The sequence below is a fragment of the Cygnus atratus genome, chromosome 2, assembly GCF_013377495.2.
Source record: "Cygnus atratus isolate AKBS03 ecotype Queensland, Australia chromosome 2, CAtr_DNAZoo_HiC_assembly, whole genome shotgun sequence".
Lineage (NCBI taxonomy): Eukaryota > Metazoa > Chordata > Aves > Anseriformes > Anatidae > Cygnus > Cygnus atratus.
The window spans coordinates 124143875-124160220 of NC_066363.1; the positions used below are offsets into that span (position 1 = coordinate 124143875).

The following is a 16346-nucleotide window of genomic DNA, read 5'->3' on the forward strand; positions in this document are numbered from 1 at the left end:
GGTGCGGTGAGGTGGCGCAGGGCTGTGCCTTCAGGTTTTCACTCGAAGGCCCCACGGCACGCCGTGGGAAGGGCGAACGCCGGCCTGCAGGGCAGGAGAGGAGCCGTGCGGCCAAACCAGGTTCGCGCACGGGAGACCTGCGCTGAAGGTGACACCGTGCCTTTTGTCACCCAGCTCTCGGCAGCCCTTAAGGGACACCGGGCGGCTGCCGGGGGGACCGAGCGCCGCAGGGACCAGGCGTCGGGCTCCGGGCAGGGGCCGAAGGAGCCGAGCCCGGCCCCGGGCTCGCAGCGCCCCGCAGGGGTGGCACCGTCGGGGACGGGGCTGAGCAGCCCCCGGGGGGCACGGGGGAGCCTGGCGGGGCCACCCCCGGTCCCTGCCTCTTTGGGACTGCAGCCCTGCTTCGTGGCCGTTTCCCCCCAAAATGCCCCGTGAGGTCCGGGCAGGGCCACGGGGACCGGGGCCGTTTGCAGCTGCTGGGGGGTGCTAATTGCAATTAATCGTAATTAGGGCTAAAGCAGAGCCCGTGCGGGACCACGCTCCGCTCTGTTCCCCTCGCACCCCGCACGGCGGGGGCGGCTTTGGGGCTCGCCCCGGGGTGCCTAGGCAAGAAAGTCTAGCCAGCCATGGTTATTTGCAGCTTTTATTAAAAATATAAATATTAAACATTCTCTTACACAACAAAATTGACCGAGCGCTGAAAAGATGTTTTATTGTGAAAATGTTTACAGGAAAAAGTGGATTTAAAGTAGCTTACAGAGATTCCCCCTCCCACCTCCCTGCCCCCGCCAGGAAAGTTATCTGGCTTCTCGGCGACATTTCTTCCAATGCTCACACATCCCTACGCAGCGATGCCACTAGAAATACTGGGAAATGGAGAAATAAATAAAGGTAGGGGAGGTTACGGACGACACTCGTGTTTCTGCACTTGGTACGCGGCCGTGCATGCTAGTCAAGGGACAGAGGCTGTTCGGAGTACACCCTTCTAGGTTTAAAGCTATATAAAAATAAAGAGATGACATCAGAGCAGCACTATGGTACATCGGAGTGTGGAATTATTCTTGTGCTAACCGCGGAATCTCTTTGGCAAGGCGGGGAGGGGCCGCTTCACTTCCCGATGATCTCCATCAGTTTCCTGTTGCTGTGGGCTTGCTGCGCCAACTGCTCGGCTCGGGCCATCTCCAAGACCTCTCGGAGGAGGTGGAAAGTCAGGTCCAGAGAAATGGGGGGCTCCTCGGACCGCTTCTCCCTCTCCACGGCCTCCCCCTCGCCTTCGCCCTCCTCGGGGCTCCCCAGCGAGCGCTCGGGCAGCTGCTGCAGCTGTTGCACCGCCGCCCGGAAAAAGTTGGTGGCGGAGGCTTGGGGCTGTGGGTGGCTGCTGCTGCTGCTGCTGCTGCTGGAAGAGGCGGAGAAAGAGCCGGCGGGTCTCTTGTTGAGGTTGCCCAGGCGCAGGAAATACTCTTCTCCCATGCGGAGCAGGACGGGCAGAGTTTGCTGCTGCTGCTGCTGCTGCGGGAAGAAATCCGGCTGGTGCAGAGCCCCGTGGGCGGCTCCGGGGCTCTTGCTGAGCGCCCTGCACTCCTGGCAGGGCAGGAGGGCGACCAGCAGCAGCAGCAGTCCCGTGCACACCAGCACCTGGAGCTTCATGGTCGGCGCCCGGACCTGCAGCGGGGACGGAATCGGGGCGAGGGGTTACGCGGCCGGCGGGGGCGCGCAGCGCGGCCGCTGTCCCGGTGCTGATGCGCGCCCTTCCGAGCCCCTCCGAGCCCCTCCGAGCCCCCTCGAGCCCCCCCGAGCCCCCCCGAGCCCCGCAGCCCTCCCTCGCTCAGCCCCGGCCCGGCCCGACCGCTGCCGTCGGGGCGCGGAGGATGCGCGGGGGGCTCAAAATTGCGCCCGGTTCCCCCGCGCATCCCCGCCGCCTGCCCCCGGGGATGCGCGGCCGGGGCTGCTCCCGCCCCAGCCCCCGCGCAGCGCAGCGCAAGCGGCTCCGCACCGCTCCGCACCGCTCCGCACCTACCCGGGGCGGCGGCGGCAGGGCAGGAGGCGGCGGGGCTCGGCGGTGCCCGGCGTCCCTTTCCTCTCGCTCTCTCTCCCTCGCAAGCCGGTTCGTGGCGAACTTGGGATCAGATTTGGTCCTAATCAGAGCCGGGGCGCGGGATTTTTATAGCTTAGACCCTCTCCTGGAATCACGCAGAACTTGCCTAATAAGCTGACGCTCTCCTGACAGCCCGATTGCGTGCCCCGATCCACTGCTGAATAAATCATGGGGGCCCGTCGGAGCGCCGATGGGCCGAGTTTCGCTATCGCAACCCCAAATCTCACGGCCAATTATATCAACAGATATTTATCGCCTCTGCGGTGACGTCAGCCGGGCCGGGGGACGGGGAGCGGGGTGCCCCCCCCCCTTTTCTCTCTCCCCCCCCCCCCCCAACCCCATTGACAAAAATACTTGAATGAGATTTCCTAGCGGGCGCCTACTATGCGAGGTCACTCCGGGAAAACTTTCCACTCGCCGGCCGGCTGCGGGCGCGGACCCGGCCCGATCCGACCCGCATCGGGGCTGCCACCCCGGGCAGCCTTCGACGACCCCCCCCCTTACGACCACCACCCCTCCCCGGTCCTTTTCATCCCGGCCGGCGGCTCCGCGGGGCTGCCGAGGAAGCCGGCGGTGCAGCGCTTCCCTGCGCCCGCCGTGAGGCTGCCGGGGGGCGGGCAGAGCAGGTGGCCCCCCGGCCTCCTCCCCGCCTGGCTTCTGGCCCTTCTTCCTCTCCATCGTCCCCTCTCGCCGAGGTGGAGAGCGAGAAAACCCTTGGGTTTTCCCTCGCGCTGATCTTCCCCACCTCGTCGCCCTCCCGGTCAGCGGTCTCCCTGCTCGCCCCCTCCGTGGGTGACTGCACGCCTTGAGGTCCCTTTGCAGTGCTCTCCCATCACCATTCGGTCTCCACTCCACCAGTATCTCCAGCCAGGTCGCTCACCATCCCGTCCTCTCTTCAGCAGGTGGCACTGCTTGTGGCAAGAACTTCTGCCCAGCGCCCATTCCACGCCCAACGTGCCTTCTTCAGCCTTTGCATCCCACCAGCTACGCCACTGCAGCTCGGTCCCGCTCCGCCACCGCCTCACTTGCAACAGTCATCATGTCCTTCCCTTTAAATCGGAAAATTGCACTGAAAACCCTACGGGTTTTACCCTGCACAGACTGCAAATGCCTGGGGCCACGCACTTGTGCGTGTCCCACCACGGTGAGGAGATTGAACAGACTGCGGAAGGTGGTCTTGTGTTATCGACGCTACATCACTGACGAATCTGAAATCCATCTCCTTAACAAAATAACGAAGTTCAAACCACTTAATATATGAGGTTGGCCACAGCCCAGTTCTGAGCATCTCCTTAGGGACGCTATACACTTTAATTTTTGTTATACCTACCTCCAGCCTCAGATGTCATTGGTGAAGTGCCAAAGAATCTGATCTTGTGCATCATAAACACACAAATGGAAAAACAAGTAGTAATACCAGAGATTTGTCTCTGCATTACCTCCGTTATCTCAGGCATTCATGAACTGAAAAGCATATTACAACAAAAACAGAGCAGAATATGTTGTGGAGGTAGTCACAGCAGACGTTATTTGTATGCTTTTAAAGCGTGTCAGCACAGCTTTCTGTGAGAACAAGGGGTTCAAAGAAGCAGGAACTAAGTTCAATCAGTTGAATGTAAGAGGCACTTATTAAACTCAAACCCTCCAGATGTGCTCCGGGGTGGGTTTTATCACAGTGCCTCCATTTATAGGTTTAATATACCCTTAAAGACCACAAAACCTCTTAAAATAATGAGATCATAAACATAAAGAAGGAAACATTCTGATCCAAACACATTTTTCTTAGTATTGTGGGTGAGATCTGAATAAGTTACAGAGTTACATCTCTCCAAAAGATTGATGCCAGTTAGAATTGGCTCAGATTATTTTATGTTTTTCATCATTTTCAATATTACTGAGGTCCCTTTAGGCAGACAGTTTCATCCCTTGAAGAATTACAGTGACAGAAAATACAGCAAAGGAGTGGGCTAGGATAGCTCCTGCAATTTTCATAAGTGCTGTGTAACCTGCCAGGTTCTTCTTACCTTTTTCCCAACCCCTGGCCCTGAGCAGGGTCTGTATTTCTCATGCACACTTGCTTCTAATCCAACATGGTCACATTAGCCCATGGTTTCCCCATGGACCCTGAATGACATGTTAGAGGGCTCGCAACAATTTCAATGCAGGAAGACTATGAGATACTTGGATGCCTTGATAACAAGGGTTACAGAACAAGACAGATACCTGAACTGAAAAGTGCTTCCCTCAGTACTTCACATGCAGAACTGACTTCCTGTGAACACAGAATTCATTTCTCCAACAAGGAACCAGTTTCAAGGCAAAATCTCAGCTGTTGCTCCTGAAGAAGATTACAACAGAAGAAATCCTGGATTCTCACTGGAGGGGTGAAGAAGAGAAACAAGGCAGATATGGGGTAAATCTGGAGTAGAGTTTTACATTTAGTGACACAGTTTGAGATTGGCAGGCTCTTCATATAAAAAGTACTCATATTTGACTCATTCTGCAAACATAGGCGCAACCATAATTTTTGCACAATAACATTGTCTCAGAACAAAAAGCGTTATCAAGGTCCATCTCCTCTATACTAACACGGGTTGGGTGGCACCTGCACTTTAGCCTAAGCAATCTCAAACTCAGGCACCTACTGAAGGGCAATTTATAGCCACTCTGCTGTAGCTAATGGAAAGCAAGAGCATGCCCAGTGCATGATACAACCCATCGCAAAATAATATCTTGAGGCTTCTGGAGAAGCTCACCTCGTTCCCTTGTCTATAAAGGGAGTGCAGAGAGCTACCTTAGTCTAGTCATTGAATTTTTAAATAGCTAATGTTAGGAGAGAAGAATCCCGTCCCAGTGATTGACCATAGCAGAGAGCTCATGCGATTCTAAAAATAACAATATAGAAGTGATGATGTTAAACGGAGGGTATGGCTCTTACCCCAGGTATTTTTGAAGATGTCCATCTACAAACATGGAAGAAGACACACCAGATGTAGATTAGCTTTCTACAATAGTGTAGTATTTCATTATAATTCTAGCTTTTGTCAGAAGACAGTAAGGTGTTCTGGTCTTGTTGCATTCAGCAAATATTTCCATGTCCTCTCACTTAACCACTTCATGTATCACCATCATTACTTGGTGCCTCTGATCAGGTCTCCAACACACGATCTTTTATTCTGTGACTATTTCAGCATATCTTGCCCACTCTGCAGTGCCAGCAGTCACACAGTGACTCCTGTATACATTACATTTTCATTTGACCCTACTTCTGACACTAAGAAATCTAAATCCTGTGGTCATAAATATTATGGATTCCAAGGCAATCTAGAGAAAAGGAAGAAAAATTCAAGGTATCTTGAAGGTAATAAGTCATCTTAAGAACAAAATACTATTATTATTCCTGTTATGCCTATTATTCCTCATCAGACTGAATTTGTTAGACTAATCATAGAGAACCACAATTAAAGTGAATTATGAAATTCAATAAAAATAAATCAACAAAATAATAATTTTTAAAAGTATGTTCTAGGTCAGGATAAGAAAAAATACACTAATAAGGACTTCAGCTTTTTGTCATTTCTTTTGAACCCAAAAGTCTTCAAAACTTTCTCATTCAGTTTTAATTTCTCTTTCAGACAATTTTTAAATGATTTCTCCAGGAAGGGGGTCATGTGCTCATGTCACAGGGATTTTCCAACCTGACTCGTTTTATGATTCTATGATTTTCTGTGGTATGGCTCACCAACATAGATTCATAGGATCATAGAGCAGCTTGGGTTGGATGGGACCTTTAAGATCTTTTGATTCCAACACCCCTGCCATGGGCAGGAACACCTCTCACTAGACCAGGTTGCCCAAAGCCCCATCCAGCCTGGCCTTGAGCACCTCCAGGGATGGGGCATCCACAGCTTCTCTGGGCAACCTGTGCCAGTGCCTCACCACCCTCAGAGAAGAATTTCTTCCTAAAATGTGCTTAATGCCTTGTGCCCCCAGGAGGATTTATTCAAGTGGCACAGGCAGGAGCTGTGCATGTACCCTCTTGGACGTCACCAAAAAGTGCTTGTGCCTCATAGCCACGCTCTCTCATTGCAGTTGGTGAAGGGACTTGTAGAAGCAGGCTGGGAGGAGTGTGCATGCTAAGAGCTGTGCCTTTCTCCTCCTGACAGCCCTCATCTAGGGAGGCAACAGCTGACCTTTATATTTACCTCACAAGACTTGTCAGTTGCTATTCTTGCACTCAAATAACGGATGGAGAAGGCTGCGCGGGTACGCATGCGAGCTCTCGATGCTGTTAATGATAATTCTGCAGGAACTAATCTCACAATTATTGTTAGCAACAAGGAAATCCATCAAACGATCACCCTGTGAAAGCACCGAGCAATTTGTATTCCTGGTTGCCTCTGTGTCTGGGTACATTTCACCATAAGAGAAACTTTGCTGTGCGCTCGCCCGGCCTGTCTGCCCGTGTTTGGCAAACACAGCTGCCGGGCCCGGGGCAAGGCCGAGGGACTGGGCTGGAATCTCGTGCACGCCTCCGGCAGCCCGCTGACAGGCTGGGTTCAGCCTGGTGGGCAGGGAGGCGAGCGAGGACACCCCCCGGCCCTCTGGGAGCAGCGTACGGACTGGGGTGGGCAGGGGGGGCAGAGGCCGGAGCAGAGGAGGGCAGGCGCTGGGGCTGGCGTGGGCCCGGAGGGCAAGCGGGAATTTTCAAGTCGCCTCTCCTCAGACACATCCCTGCCACAGTGAGGTTTGAGCATGGAGCCGTCCCTTTGTTCGACACTGGGTGTGGAGCAGAGGGAGCCCACAGAGCTCAGACCACGTTGCTGGTGGTTTCTGGCGTCCTCGCTCCAGAAAGTCCATGAGGAATCACATACTGAAGGCCAGGAGCAGAGGAGAGCCTGTCTGTCCAGCTCGGACACTCCAACAGAAAGGGTCTCTGAACCACTGTCAGCTTCAGCCATCAGCTACACCAGGGACCTTGCCTTGTTGCCACCCCATGCAGCACCAGGCCTCCATTAGCCATCGGAGTCACCAGCCCAGAAGTCATAGCCATCATACAAGTGTGGGGAAACCATGCTGCTGGGGTGATGGATCTGGGGGTCACTTTGAAAATAAAGAAACATGTCTGTGCTGGTGTTGTATTTCCCAGCACCCAGGCAGCAGGAATTTGAGCAAACTGCTGCGTCTGTGATTTTTCGGTGGCCAATCTGCTGCTGTCCCACCAGAGGTGAAGAGAACAGGAGAAAAGTTAGAGTTTGAATTTGCAGAAAGTGAAACCCTCACTCACTTCCACTGTGTTTGTTTGTTGTGAACGGGGGTTTCCTTCGTAATGTAAGTACACATGATACTTCTATATTTAAAAGCATACACTATATGAGAAGGAGACAGAGAAATGAAACTGAGTACAGAAGGAAAATAACCAGTGTGATTTAGAGAAGGTTTGTGATACTAAGAGCAACTCCTGCTCCTCCAATCCTGTTACAACCTCAACTGTTGCTAAAAAAAAAAAAATATATATATAAAAAAAAAAATTAGCCTTCTAGCTTAAAAACACAACCCAACTACACCATCAAGGCTGAGAATCCCCAAATAAGCACAGGAAGAGCTCAAAATGTCATCTTCTTTAAAAATCTCATGATTCTGGCACAATCTCAATATTTGGGGGAGGAAGAGATGGGAGCAGCACAGTTTTTGGAATACTTGAGGCTAGAGATGCAACAACTGCCTTCTCACTTCCTTCAAGTGAGGAGGTATGGGAAGAAATACAAACGCTATCTGTCTTGAATGGCTGGGCAACAGACTATATATAGAATCTGCTCTGTCCTACTTAAGTTATGACTAATGCTAAACAATTAGAAATTCAGATGTCTGCATATTTGAAGGAGCAAACATCTCTAATGCACCATTTGTTGTTCATTAAAAAATGGAAGAATCAAAGTCTCTCTTAGCTCTGACGAGGCTGCACTTACCAACAGGTGTGTGTTGCTGGAAGAGGAGCCCCATGAGACTAATTGCGAAGGATAATGAACAAGATGAGGCGTTTCTTGGAAAAAAAGATTATCATCTTTATAATGACCATGCCCATGCCAAAGACTGCAAATTCTTAAGGGAAGGGACTTTCTTTTTTGTTCCATGCCTGCCTGGTGTCTAGCACAGCGGCGCCCTAGTCTGTGACTAGGAATCCTAAGTGCTACTGCAATTCAAGCGGTACATCATAGTAAATAGTAGTATTAAATTAGCTGGGAACATGAAGGTAGTTTTCATCAGCATCTCAGGATCAAACAATATTTCTCTAAGCCAGTGGTTAATGGAGTTTTATTTGACATCACGTTATTTTTATGAGGAGAAGACAATGCTAATTCCAAAACACAGTCTACTCTTGGGAATTTGGCAGGACTTTTTGTCTGGTCCTTCTAATTCAGAACTGCAGTGTCTGAGAACACTGGAGTAAGTTTTGATATGGACAAGATGAAAGACCGGTGATGGAATCAAAGTACAGAACAAAACCACAAATCATGCCAGTTAATAAATGGAGGAAATGGTCAGTCTCCACAGGACAAAATCTCCAGATTCCTCAACCATTCCGTTCTCACTATGGCTTACTGATACTGCAAGGCATATGCTTAATGAATTTACTTGCTGGATGGCTTCTTTCATCTCTCTTCTGCTTCGTCATCTTGCAGATGTAAACATAGGGGCCACCGATGGCACAGCCACACATGTTGCCATATACTATTCTTTTAGCAAATGAGGAAGATTTTAGCCTGGAAGAAAATACTGGCTTTATTCTTAATTTCTGGTGCTGGGAGAGCAAAGGCAAGCAGCACCAGAAGTGTTGTAGCTGCTTCTCTATGACTAGGAGCATCCAGGTAACTAAGAAGCAGATATGTCTTCAGCCTGGGGTCCCTGAATGGTGGGATGTCATTACAAACCCCTCTATTTCAGGCTAGTGGATATGCACATGAAGTAAGATGGATGATGTGTATTCCAAGCCACTACATTTCTGATTTCTCCTTCACCAGGAAGCACCAGTGTCAGTGGCCTGACATCAGACCACTTGAAGCTCTCAAACAGATCTGCAAAAAGCAGATCTCAAACTGCTTTGCAAATATTACCTCTGAAATTAATGAGGTTAACGAGTAGCTGTAGAGAATTAATGTCCTTTAGCAGTGAAATGCATTCTGTACTGAGTGAAATACAGCAGCTTTGCAACTCCCCAGCCTACTGCCAAGCCTCCTCCATTCCCCAGAAGGCTGAGATGGTCCAACACCATCCGCAATTAAGGCCCACAGACTGGGCTAGAGCGAGTGCCAGGAAATGTGCGTGGATACAGCACCCAGGCAAGGCTGCAGGATGGGGCCTACCTCATGTAACGGGCATGGAGGTGCTTGGACTACCCCAGCCTGTATCGCATGATGCTCTGGCAATGCAATGCTGCATCTCATATAAAAGTCTTGTGAGAGCTCGCAGCTCCTTGTTTTTCTGTGCAAGAGCAGCATGTGGGTTTGGAGCAGCAGCAGCGCAGTGTGTTCTCACTTTGCTCTGCTCTACGTGCCCTTGGATCAACAATTAAACCAAACCTTGGCTGCAGACATCTAGGTAAATGCCAAGAGCTCGTCAGCACCCATCTCTGACATAACCTGGCTCGTACAGATGAAGTTTTTACTAAATGACAAGGGGAAGCTGAGAATTTAGGAGACAAGAACTAAAGCTAAAAGCCATAGGGTGGCATCACAGGCATTAGGAGCTCCGTGTTCACAGCTCCTCCTAGGATGCTTTCAAATGGGAGAAGACGGCTGCAACCAGAGTGGCCAAAGTTTTATTTTTAGTTTTTTTAACTTAAAAAATAATGTCAGAAAAGTAATCAGTGCCTCTATTTTAATAAGTCTCATCTCAATTAATACTTGAGTTGATAACATCTCTTGAGGCAGCTACATTTACGGACATACAAAGGTTGGGAATGTCCTGACAAAGCTTTTCCAGTTCCCTTAGTGAAGTCTGTGTGAAAAATAATTATAGAGCAGCCAAATTTAAGGTGTTAACAGTGAGTGTCACTGACCTTTGGGTGTTGCTGTAAGACAGCAGTGTGAAGTGCTGGCAAATACACTCACTGAGGTTGTCTCTATTCAGTTTTCTCTGAGTGTCTTGAGCTCTGGGAAGATTTTAAAATTCCTTGGCTCAACAGGCAGCTCCCCGGAACACGCAAGGGATGCCACCCCAGGCAGACTGCTCAGCTAGACCTCTACTATGAGAGAATGATTCAGAGGAACCTGGAAATACATGCAGTAAAAGCTTTGACACAAAAGCACTTGCAGCTTAGTCAGAATTGCTCTTGAGCTTGAAACTGAGCTTTGAAACTGTCTCTTCCTCTGCAAGTAGGAGAAGGAGGAAGGCCCCTGGGTGTAGTGTGGGAAGTACACCCCAGTCCCTCACTTATCCTATCTGTATTAATGCTCCTGAGGAGGAGAAGGTAGGGTTTTCAACTCAGTGGGGATAAAAAAATGTGCATCCTGAAGTCTAGGGTTCTGACACTGACTGCAATTAAACTTGTTTTGGCCCCAAACTGAAGCGCACACACACTTTCCTCCTATTTGTCTTGGCACAGCTTTTGGCAGAGCTGTGTGATGGAGGCTGGCTGACTGTTGCAAAACAGGAATGGAAAGGAGATGTCAGCAGCAGGCAACCGGTGAACTGCAAAAGAAGGGCAGTGGTAAGTGAATTGGCTTCCACGTGGCAATAGGTGATTGAATGGCATTATAATGTCTTTATTATGTCAGCAAGAACTATGACAACAGATAAATAAATGTGACTCAAGATGCCGTCCAATTTCACTACTACAGGGATTGTGCCTACGACTTGGATTTGTTCTCTGGGTCTATTTACTATTCCTGGTAAGAAACAAACCCCAAATTAAAGAGATGAGCAAGAAGCAATGTTGTACATTTCACAACCAACCAACACTTCCAGCACAGCTCTATTTAGAGCAAGGAAACACTCAAGTAGCTCCTGCAGGGAGCAAGGGAATAAGGTATTAATCCATCCTGAGAGCAAAGGAATTGCAGCATGTATTTTTGTGATAGTTGGGAACTGTGTCTCTTGCCTCAGGCACGGGGCTATCCTCGCTCCTTCATCTGCTTAGCTACATCTGAGGACAAACTTCTAATAAACTCCACACCCTAGATAACTATCTGGGGGATAAAGATCCTACTTTGGGCCCCTCAGAACGGTTCTTCATTTCAAAAATGAGCTCCACAATGATCCCTTTATAAAATCCATAAGAGTCAACACAAAGCAGGGTCAAAATCTGCTGACAGAAGATGTTATTTGACTCTTTCTTTGCAGAGAATGAAAACAAAATCCCTGTTTTGGATCAAGGCCAGATTTCAAATCTTGAGCACTGTCCTAAACATAACCTTGTCTCTCTGCATGGTTCTGCTTGAGCTGCCACATGGAGCTTGAGGCAGAGCCACCTCATGCTCCAAAGAATGAATGCCACAGCTTAAACAACTCTGCATGCTACCTGTCAACATGACTGGAGCCACAAGGAACGAGTTTTCCATGTATAAGTTCACCACAACATCACAGAGGTCCTATTCAGTTTGAGTTTTGTCTTCTAAGAATCAGACATGAAACATGCCAATTGCAGAGAAGTCACAGAAAACACTGGTGAATCTCTTCGTGCTCATTGACACCTACTGATAACCAAGCCCTGTTCATTACCAAAACGCAAATAGTATACTTCTCCTTCAGCCTTCAGTTATGGCTAGGATGTAGCTCGAGACAGACTAAGTTGTTTTCAAGGATGTAAACTGAAGTAAACCTTCCAGTGGCTTGCCTCTTCTGGGGGTGACTGAACTGACTTGTGGTGAACTCAAAGCATGTATAACTCCTGGTGCTTTTGGAGAAAGAAAGCAGTTTTTTGTTATTTTGATAGCAAGACTTCAGTTAGGCCACATGCAGATTTTATATTCTAAATAACCTGGCTTTCCTCCATTTGCCAAGAACAACATCAGTATCATACCTCCACCCAGGACACCAGTCCCAGGCTGCATCTCCCACCTGCACTCATCCTGATTCATACAGAAATTCACGGGTGCTTCACTTACTAGCCATAAAACTAGCTGTGTCTTCAACTGTGCTACCCTGCTGAGGGTTAAAGAGGTAACTAACATTATGGTGCTTACTATACTTCATTAATATGGCGCATGTCTCTCATTCTGTCAACTGAGCATCCAGTCAAATAGGGCTCTTTGCCCTTGTGTTGGTCTGTCTGCAGGGCTTGGTGGGAAGTGATCTGCGGCTCAGGGACTTTGTGATCCAGAGACAGGGTTTGTGTTTGACAGAGTAGAATTTTAATAGAATAATATAGAATTTTCTTTCAAGAATCTGTCTGAACAAGGATTGATTGAGAAGTGCTTTATCTGTAAATGACAACTGCAATAAAAAAAATAAACAAGCCCTATAACAGATCCTAACATATAATATGACCGTGATAAGAAAAAGAGAACTTCAGTTATACAACCTATCTGTAAAACTGGCAAGATCCTTCTTGGGATTCCTTTCTTCCGGGAAAGATGTCTTTGCATCTGACGTCACTGCCTTACGGTGGAAAAGAAAGGAAATTATTTTCAAACTGTTGTAGAATTAAGATTCTTCCACAATATAAACAAGGCAGATGATCAATCACAGCTCAGATTTCCAGTGGAAATATCAGAAATCCCATCAGTGCTCTGTGATACTGGAGTATTGCTTGCTGTGGGCCTCTAGCTGAGGAAATAACGTCTCTCCATGAAGAGAAGAATCGAGTGATCTTTATCAAAAAAGGCAAAGATTCCTGAGTCCCCAGCATTCATTTATTTAGCTTGAATACATTGTCCCATACCTACAGGTGGGAGCCAAGAGGTGGTGCTAGAACTCAGCTATCTCACACCTAGCAAACATCTGCTCCAGCTGGGTTTCAGGTGGAAAGATGCAAAAGATGGCTGCGCTCACTATGCTTTATGATGTTTCCGACCCGCGTCGTTTAGTCTCTCAGCTGTCTGTGCTGTTAGAAGGACTGTAACCTGGGTTTTAGTTTTGGGGATTAACTGTTCTGGAAAGCAATCATCCTCAATTCTTACCACTCGCTTCCTAGAGTTCTTGAAACTGTTCGCTCCCGGCTACAGCCAGAAGCACTCATTATCAGTATAATGAGAACAACTACCTCGGATGCAAATATTCATGAGTTAATCTTGTCTCATTGTCCCTAAATTGAGCACTAGAGCAACACACTACGAAGTACGCATGAGTCAAATCATGCTTAAAACTAACACCGGGCCTTTCATCAGTGACAAGCGCCCTGCGCTGCAGATGAATTACCAGAAGCTCTTTCAGTGGCAGCGAAACACTTCAGATAAGGACTCACGTCACATTCCTGATTGACCAGGGGCCTTGAGTAAGAAAGCAGGAAGAGCACCGGAGATGTTCGCTTACAGCATCACTGGCAGGAGCATCTGTAGTGTCCGAGGTTTTTCTTGTCCTACTGGTGTGTGGCCAAACTGGAAAATCAGTCCCATGGCAACTGTGCCCTCCTTGTGGCCATCCTCAAAGGGAAATCCTGGTGTTACCAGTGGAAACCGGAGTGTTGTTGGGCAGACTGGTATGTCTCTGCTGAGAGAACCACAGTGAGGTTTTTGGGGTGGTTTTGCAGAGCAGACCTTTTCAAATCAAACTGAGCAGAGACCTCAATAAGAGTGGTGAATAACCAGTTTTCTTATCAACCTAACAGCATTTATCATTTGTTACCTGCACCATCCTTTAGCAACTGATTTCAAAGTCACCCAAAAGAACCCTCCACTTACAGCTTCCAATGTGTTTTCTATATTTATTCCCATTAAAATTTGGATGCTTAAGCCTTCTTCATTAACTTCATTTATTCTATGAAAAAAGACCACTAAATATTTTACTTTATAATCAACAAGAGGAAGCTAATAAATTGTAGCATTTTGACCAATGGCTAGGGAGTTTCTTGAAGAGTTCCTAAATAAGTAGCTGATATAGCACTTTAAAGGAAATTTTCATAAGCTGCTTAGGCATAAACTTGTTTTTACTTAATCATATAAAAGAGCATACTGAGATAAGAAATCCAAATGCTAGGATATTACCTATTTTAAATTTGTCATTATTATATTCTTACATAATTTGTATAACATTTTATTGTTATGGACTAGACCAATTTTCTTCGGAACAAATCAGTGCAACGGCCACCTTCCATTTTGGGATAGACGCAAGTATCAATTATAGTACTCCAGGGAATCAGACAATAAGTGATACTCTTTTTTGTCCCCAAAATGCACACACATCACCAGTAAAGCCATACATCAGCATAAATAGCAGGGGAAGTTTATTGGACATTGTTTTTGGAAGGCTATACATCTGAACGAGGCTGAGAAGACTAAAGCTGTTGAGAAAGGAAAGCAGAAAAGCTCATGACATGATCAGAGCAAGCTCTGGGCACACAGCTCTGAGTACTCAGCACTGCAAATCTGACCAGGCGCCTGCCAGTATTGGATCAAAAGTACTGCAGCCACCTGGTGCAAAGAGCTGCTGGATAGGAATTCTTCAAAAGCAAGTTAATTTTGTACCAGCGGGGGTTTGTGCTGCTCTGGGTATATCATCTGTTCCCCCTAGAGCTGGCACACAAGATGGAGGCAGCAAAAATACCACAGCACGTGATCTGAGTAATTTGACAGGAATGGGAGTGTATATTCGTGCTCCAGCTGGATCAGTGGGTGATCTGGTGGTGAGCTGCTCTACCAGCAATGAATGTGGCACCACCAACAAAAAACAGAGGGGACTCTCAGGCTAAGAACTGACTGAAAAAGGGAATCCAAACTAGGAACAATTATCCTTTGTTGTGTGATTCTTTCACCAAGGTTTTGACAAAGAAACACCATTTTGTGAGCTTTTATGTTTCAGTGGCTACAGACACATGTCCAAATAGGGAACAATAGTACATTTAGACTACAACAGAATATTTTGCTTAAAATAGCCCATTTGGCAGCATATATCCAAGTTTCCTAATAAAACAGCAATAACGTAGTTATTTAGTATTTTTAATGAACTGAGAAGACCAATGAATTTCAAATAAGACACAAGCCAGCAGATAAAGTGTTTTGATCTCTCATGGTCCATCTCCCTGACAAAGAACAGGTGAATAAAACTAAGTCACAAAATCAGAGATTATTTCTTCCCCATTTTTTCCTACATCAGTTCTGTCACTGAGCCATATCCTAGAGGCAGGTATTATTTACTTCAGTAGAATGTCCTTTTCTACTTAGTGTTTGCCCCTGACTAAGTGGAGGTAACCAGCAAATGTCTTTGTCCCATAGGAAATACCTAAAGCCAGTATTTCCAGGTGTGTTATTTCATTAGTGGTTGAAGAACACATGCTAAAGCAATATCACAAGAATTCACACCACCAGAAAGAGCACTTGGGTTGATCTATAGACAGGGTTGTTGTTCCTGATCTTTCCAAAACTGTGTGCTCATTATCATCTTTTCTGAGAAGTTTTATTTCCCACCTGGCTGTGGACAGCCAATTCCACCTTGCATGAGAGCTAGAGTTAGGCTAAGACTTGGACAACCGGTGCTTGGTTCCTTTCTCTGCTTCTGTCATCCTAGGTGACTTTGAATAAGTCCCATACTGTTTTAGTGCCTGACTTCCTTACCCCTGAAATAGTCTTTCTGGAGATTGTTACAGCACAGAATATAGGGTACACAGACATTACAGTCCTGGAAGCCCTATCACCCTACAGGAGATATGCATGGCCCAATAGCTTCCTAGGTCATCTCAAGCAAGCCAGCCCCTCTGTGCTGCAATCTCTCCTCTGCTCCCACCAGGTTTATTTCAGAGCTCACAGATGGATGTCTCAGTAGAATGCCTCTAATCAGGCACAATATTTTGCATGTAGTTAATCATTCATATGGGACTCTACATTTCAAACAGTTCAGATTTTCCTAATTAATGTTTTGCATCATGATCGTATTTACAGTAATTGGGACTGATATTTGAAGTACAGTAAAAGCTGTCATCTCATTCCCTCCTAAAGAACCCAATTACCTTCATTTGTTAGCAAATTCATGCTAACATTTGGGTTTATTATACTTGACAACATAAAGCCAGCTCCTTCAGTGACGCAGTTCAGCAGGGTGCCATCAGAGCCCAGGCCTAGAAGACGCTGCAGACCTAACCTTGGAGGCTAGAGCTGGT

The 16346-nt window shown here is 47.4% G+C and overlaps 1 protein-coding gene across 2 annotated transcripts; it reads right to left on the reverse strand.

Moving 5' to 3' along the window:
• Nucleotides 1-629: 629 nt before the first annotated feature.
• Nucleotides 630-2317, reverse strand: CRH (corticotropin releasing hormone). 2 transcript variants are annotated; one of them, XM_035563161.2, is made up of 2 exons: nt 2018-2317; nt 630-1662 (listed from the first exon to the last, which is right to left on the reverse strand). In XM_035563161.2, the coding sequence occupies exon 2, from the start codon at nt 1645-1647 to the stop codon at nt 1108-1110; it is 540 nt and encodes a 179-aa protein (XP_035419054.1). In that variant the 5' UTR covers nt 1648-1662; nt 2018-2317; the 3' UTR covers nt 630-1107. The 2 variants fall into 2 exon arrangements, with proteins under 2 accessions (XP_035419054.1, XP_050564704.1); XM_050708747.1 differs by having other exon boundaries at nt 2202-2301.
• Nucleotides 2318-16346: the final 14029 nt, after the last annotated feature.

Excerpts from the sequence above, each read along its gene's own strand:
- CRH (XM_035563161.2), bottom strand. The coding sequence starts at position 1,647 with ATGAAGCTCCAGGTGCTGGTGTGCACGGGACTGCTGCTGCTGCTGGTC.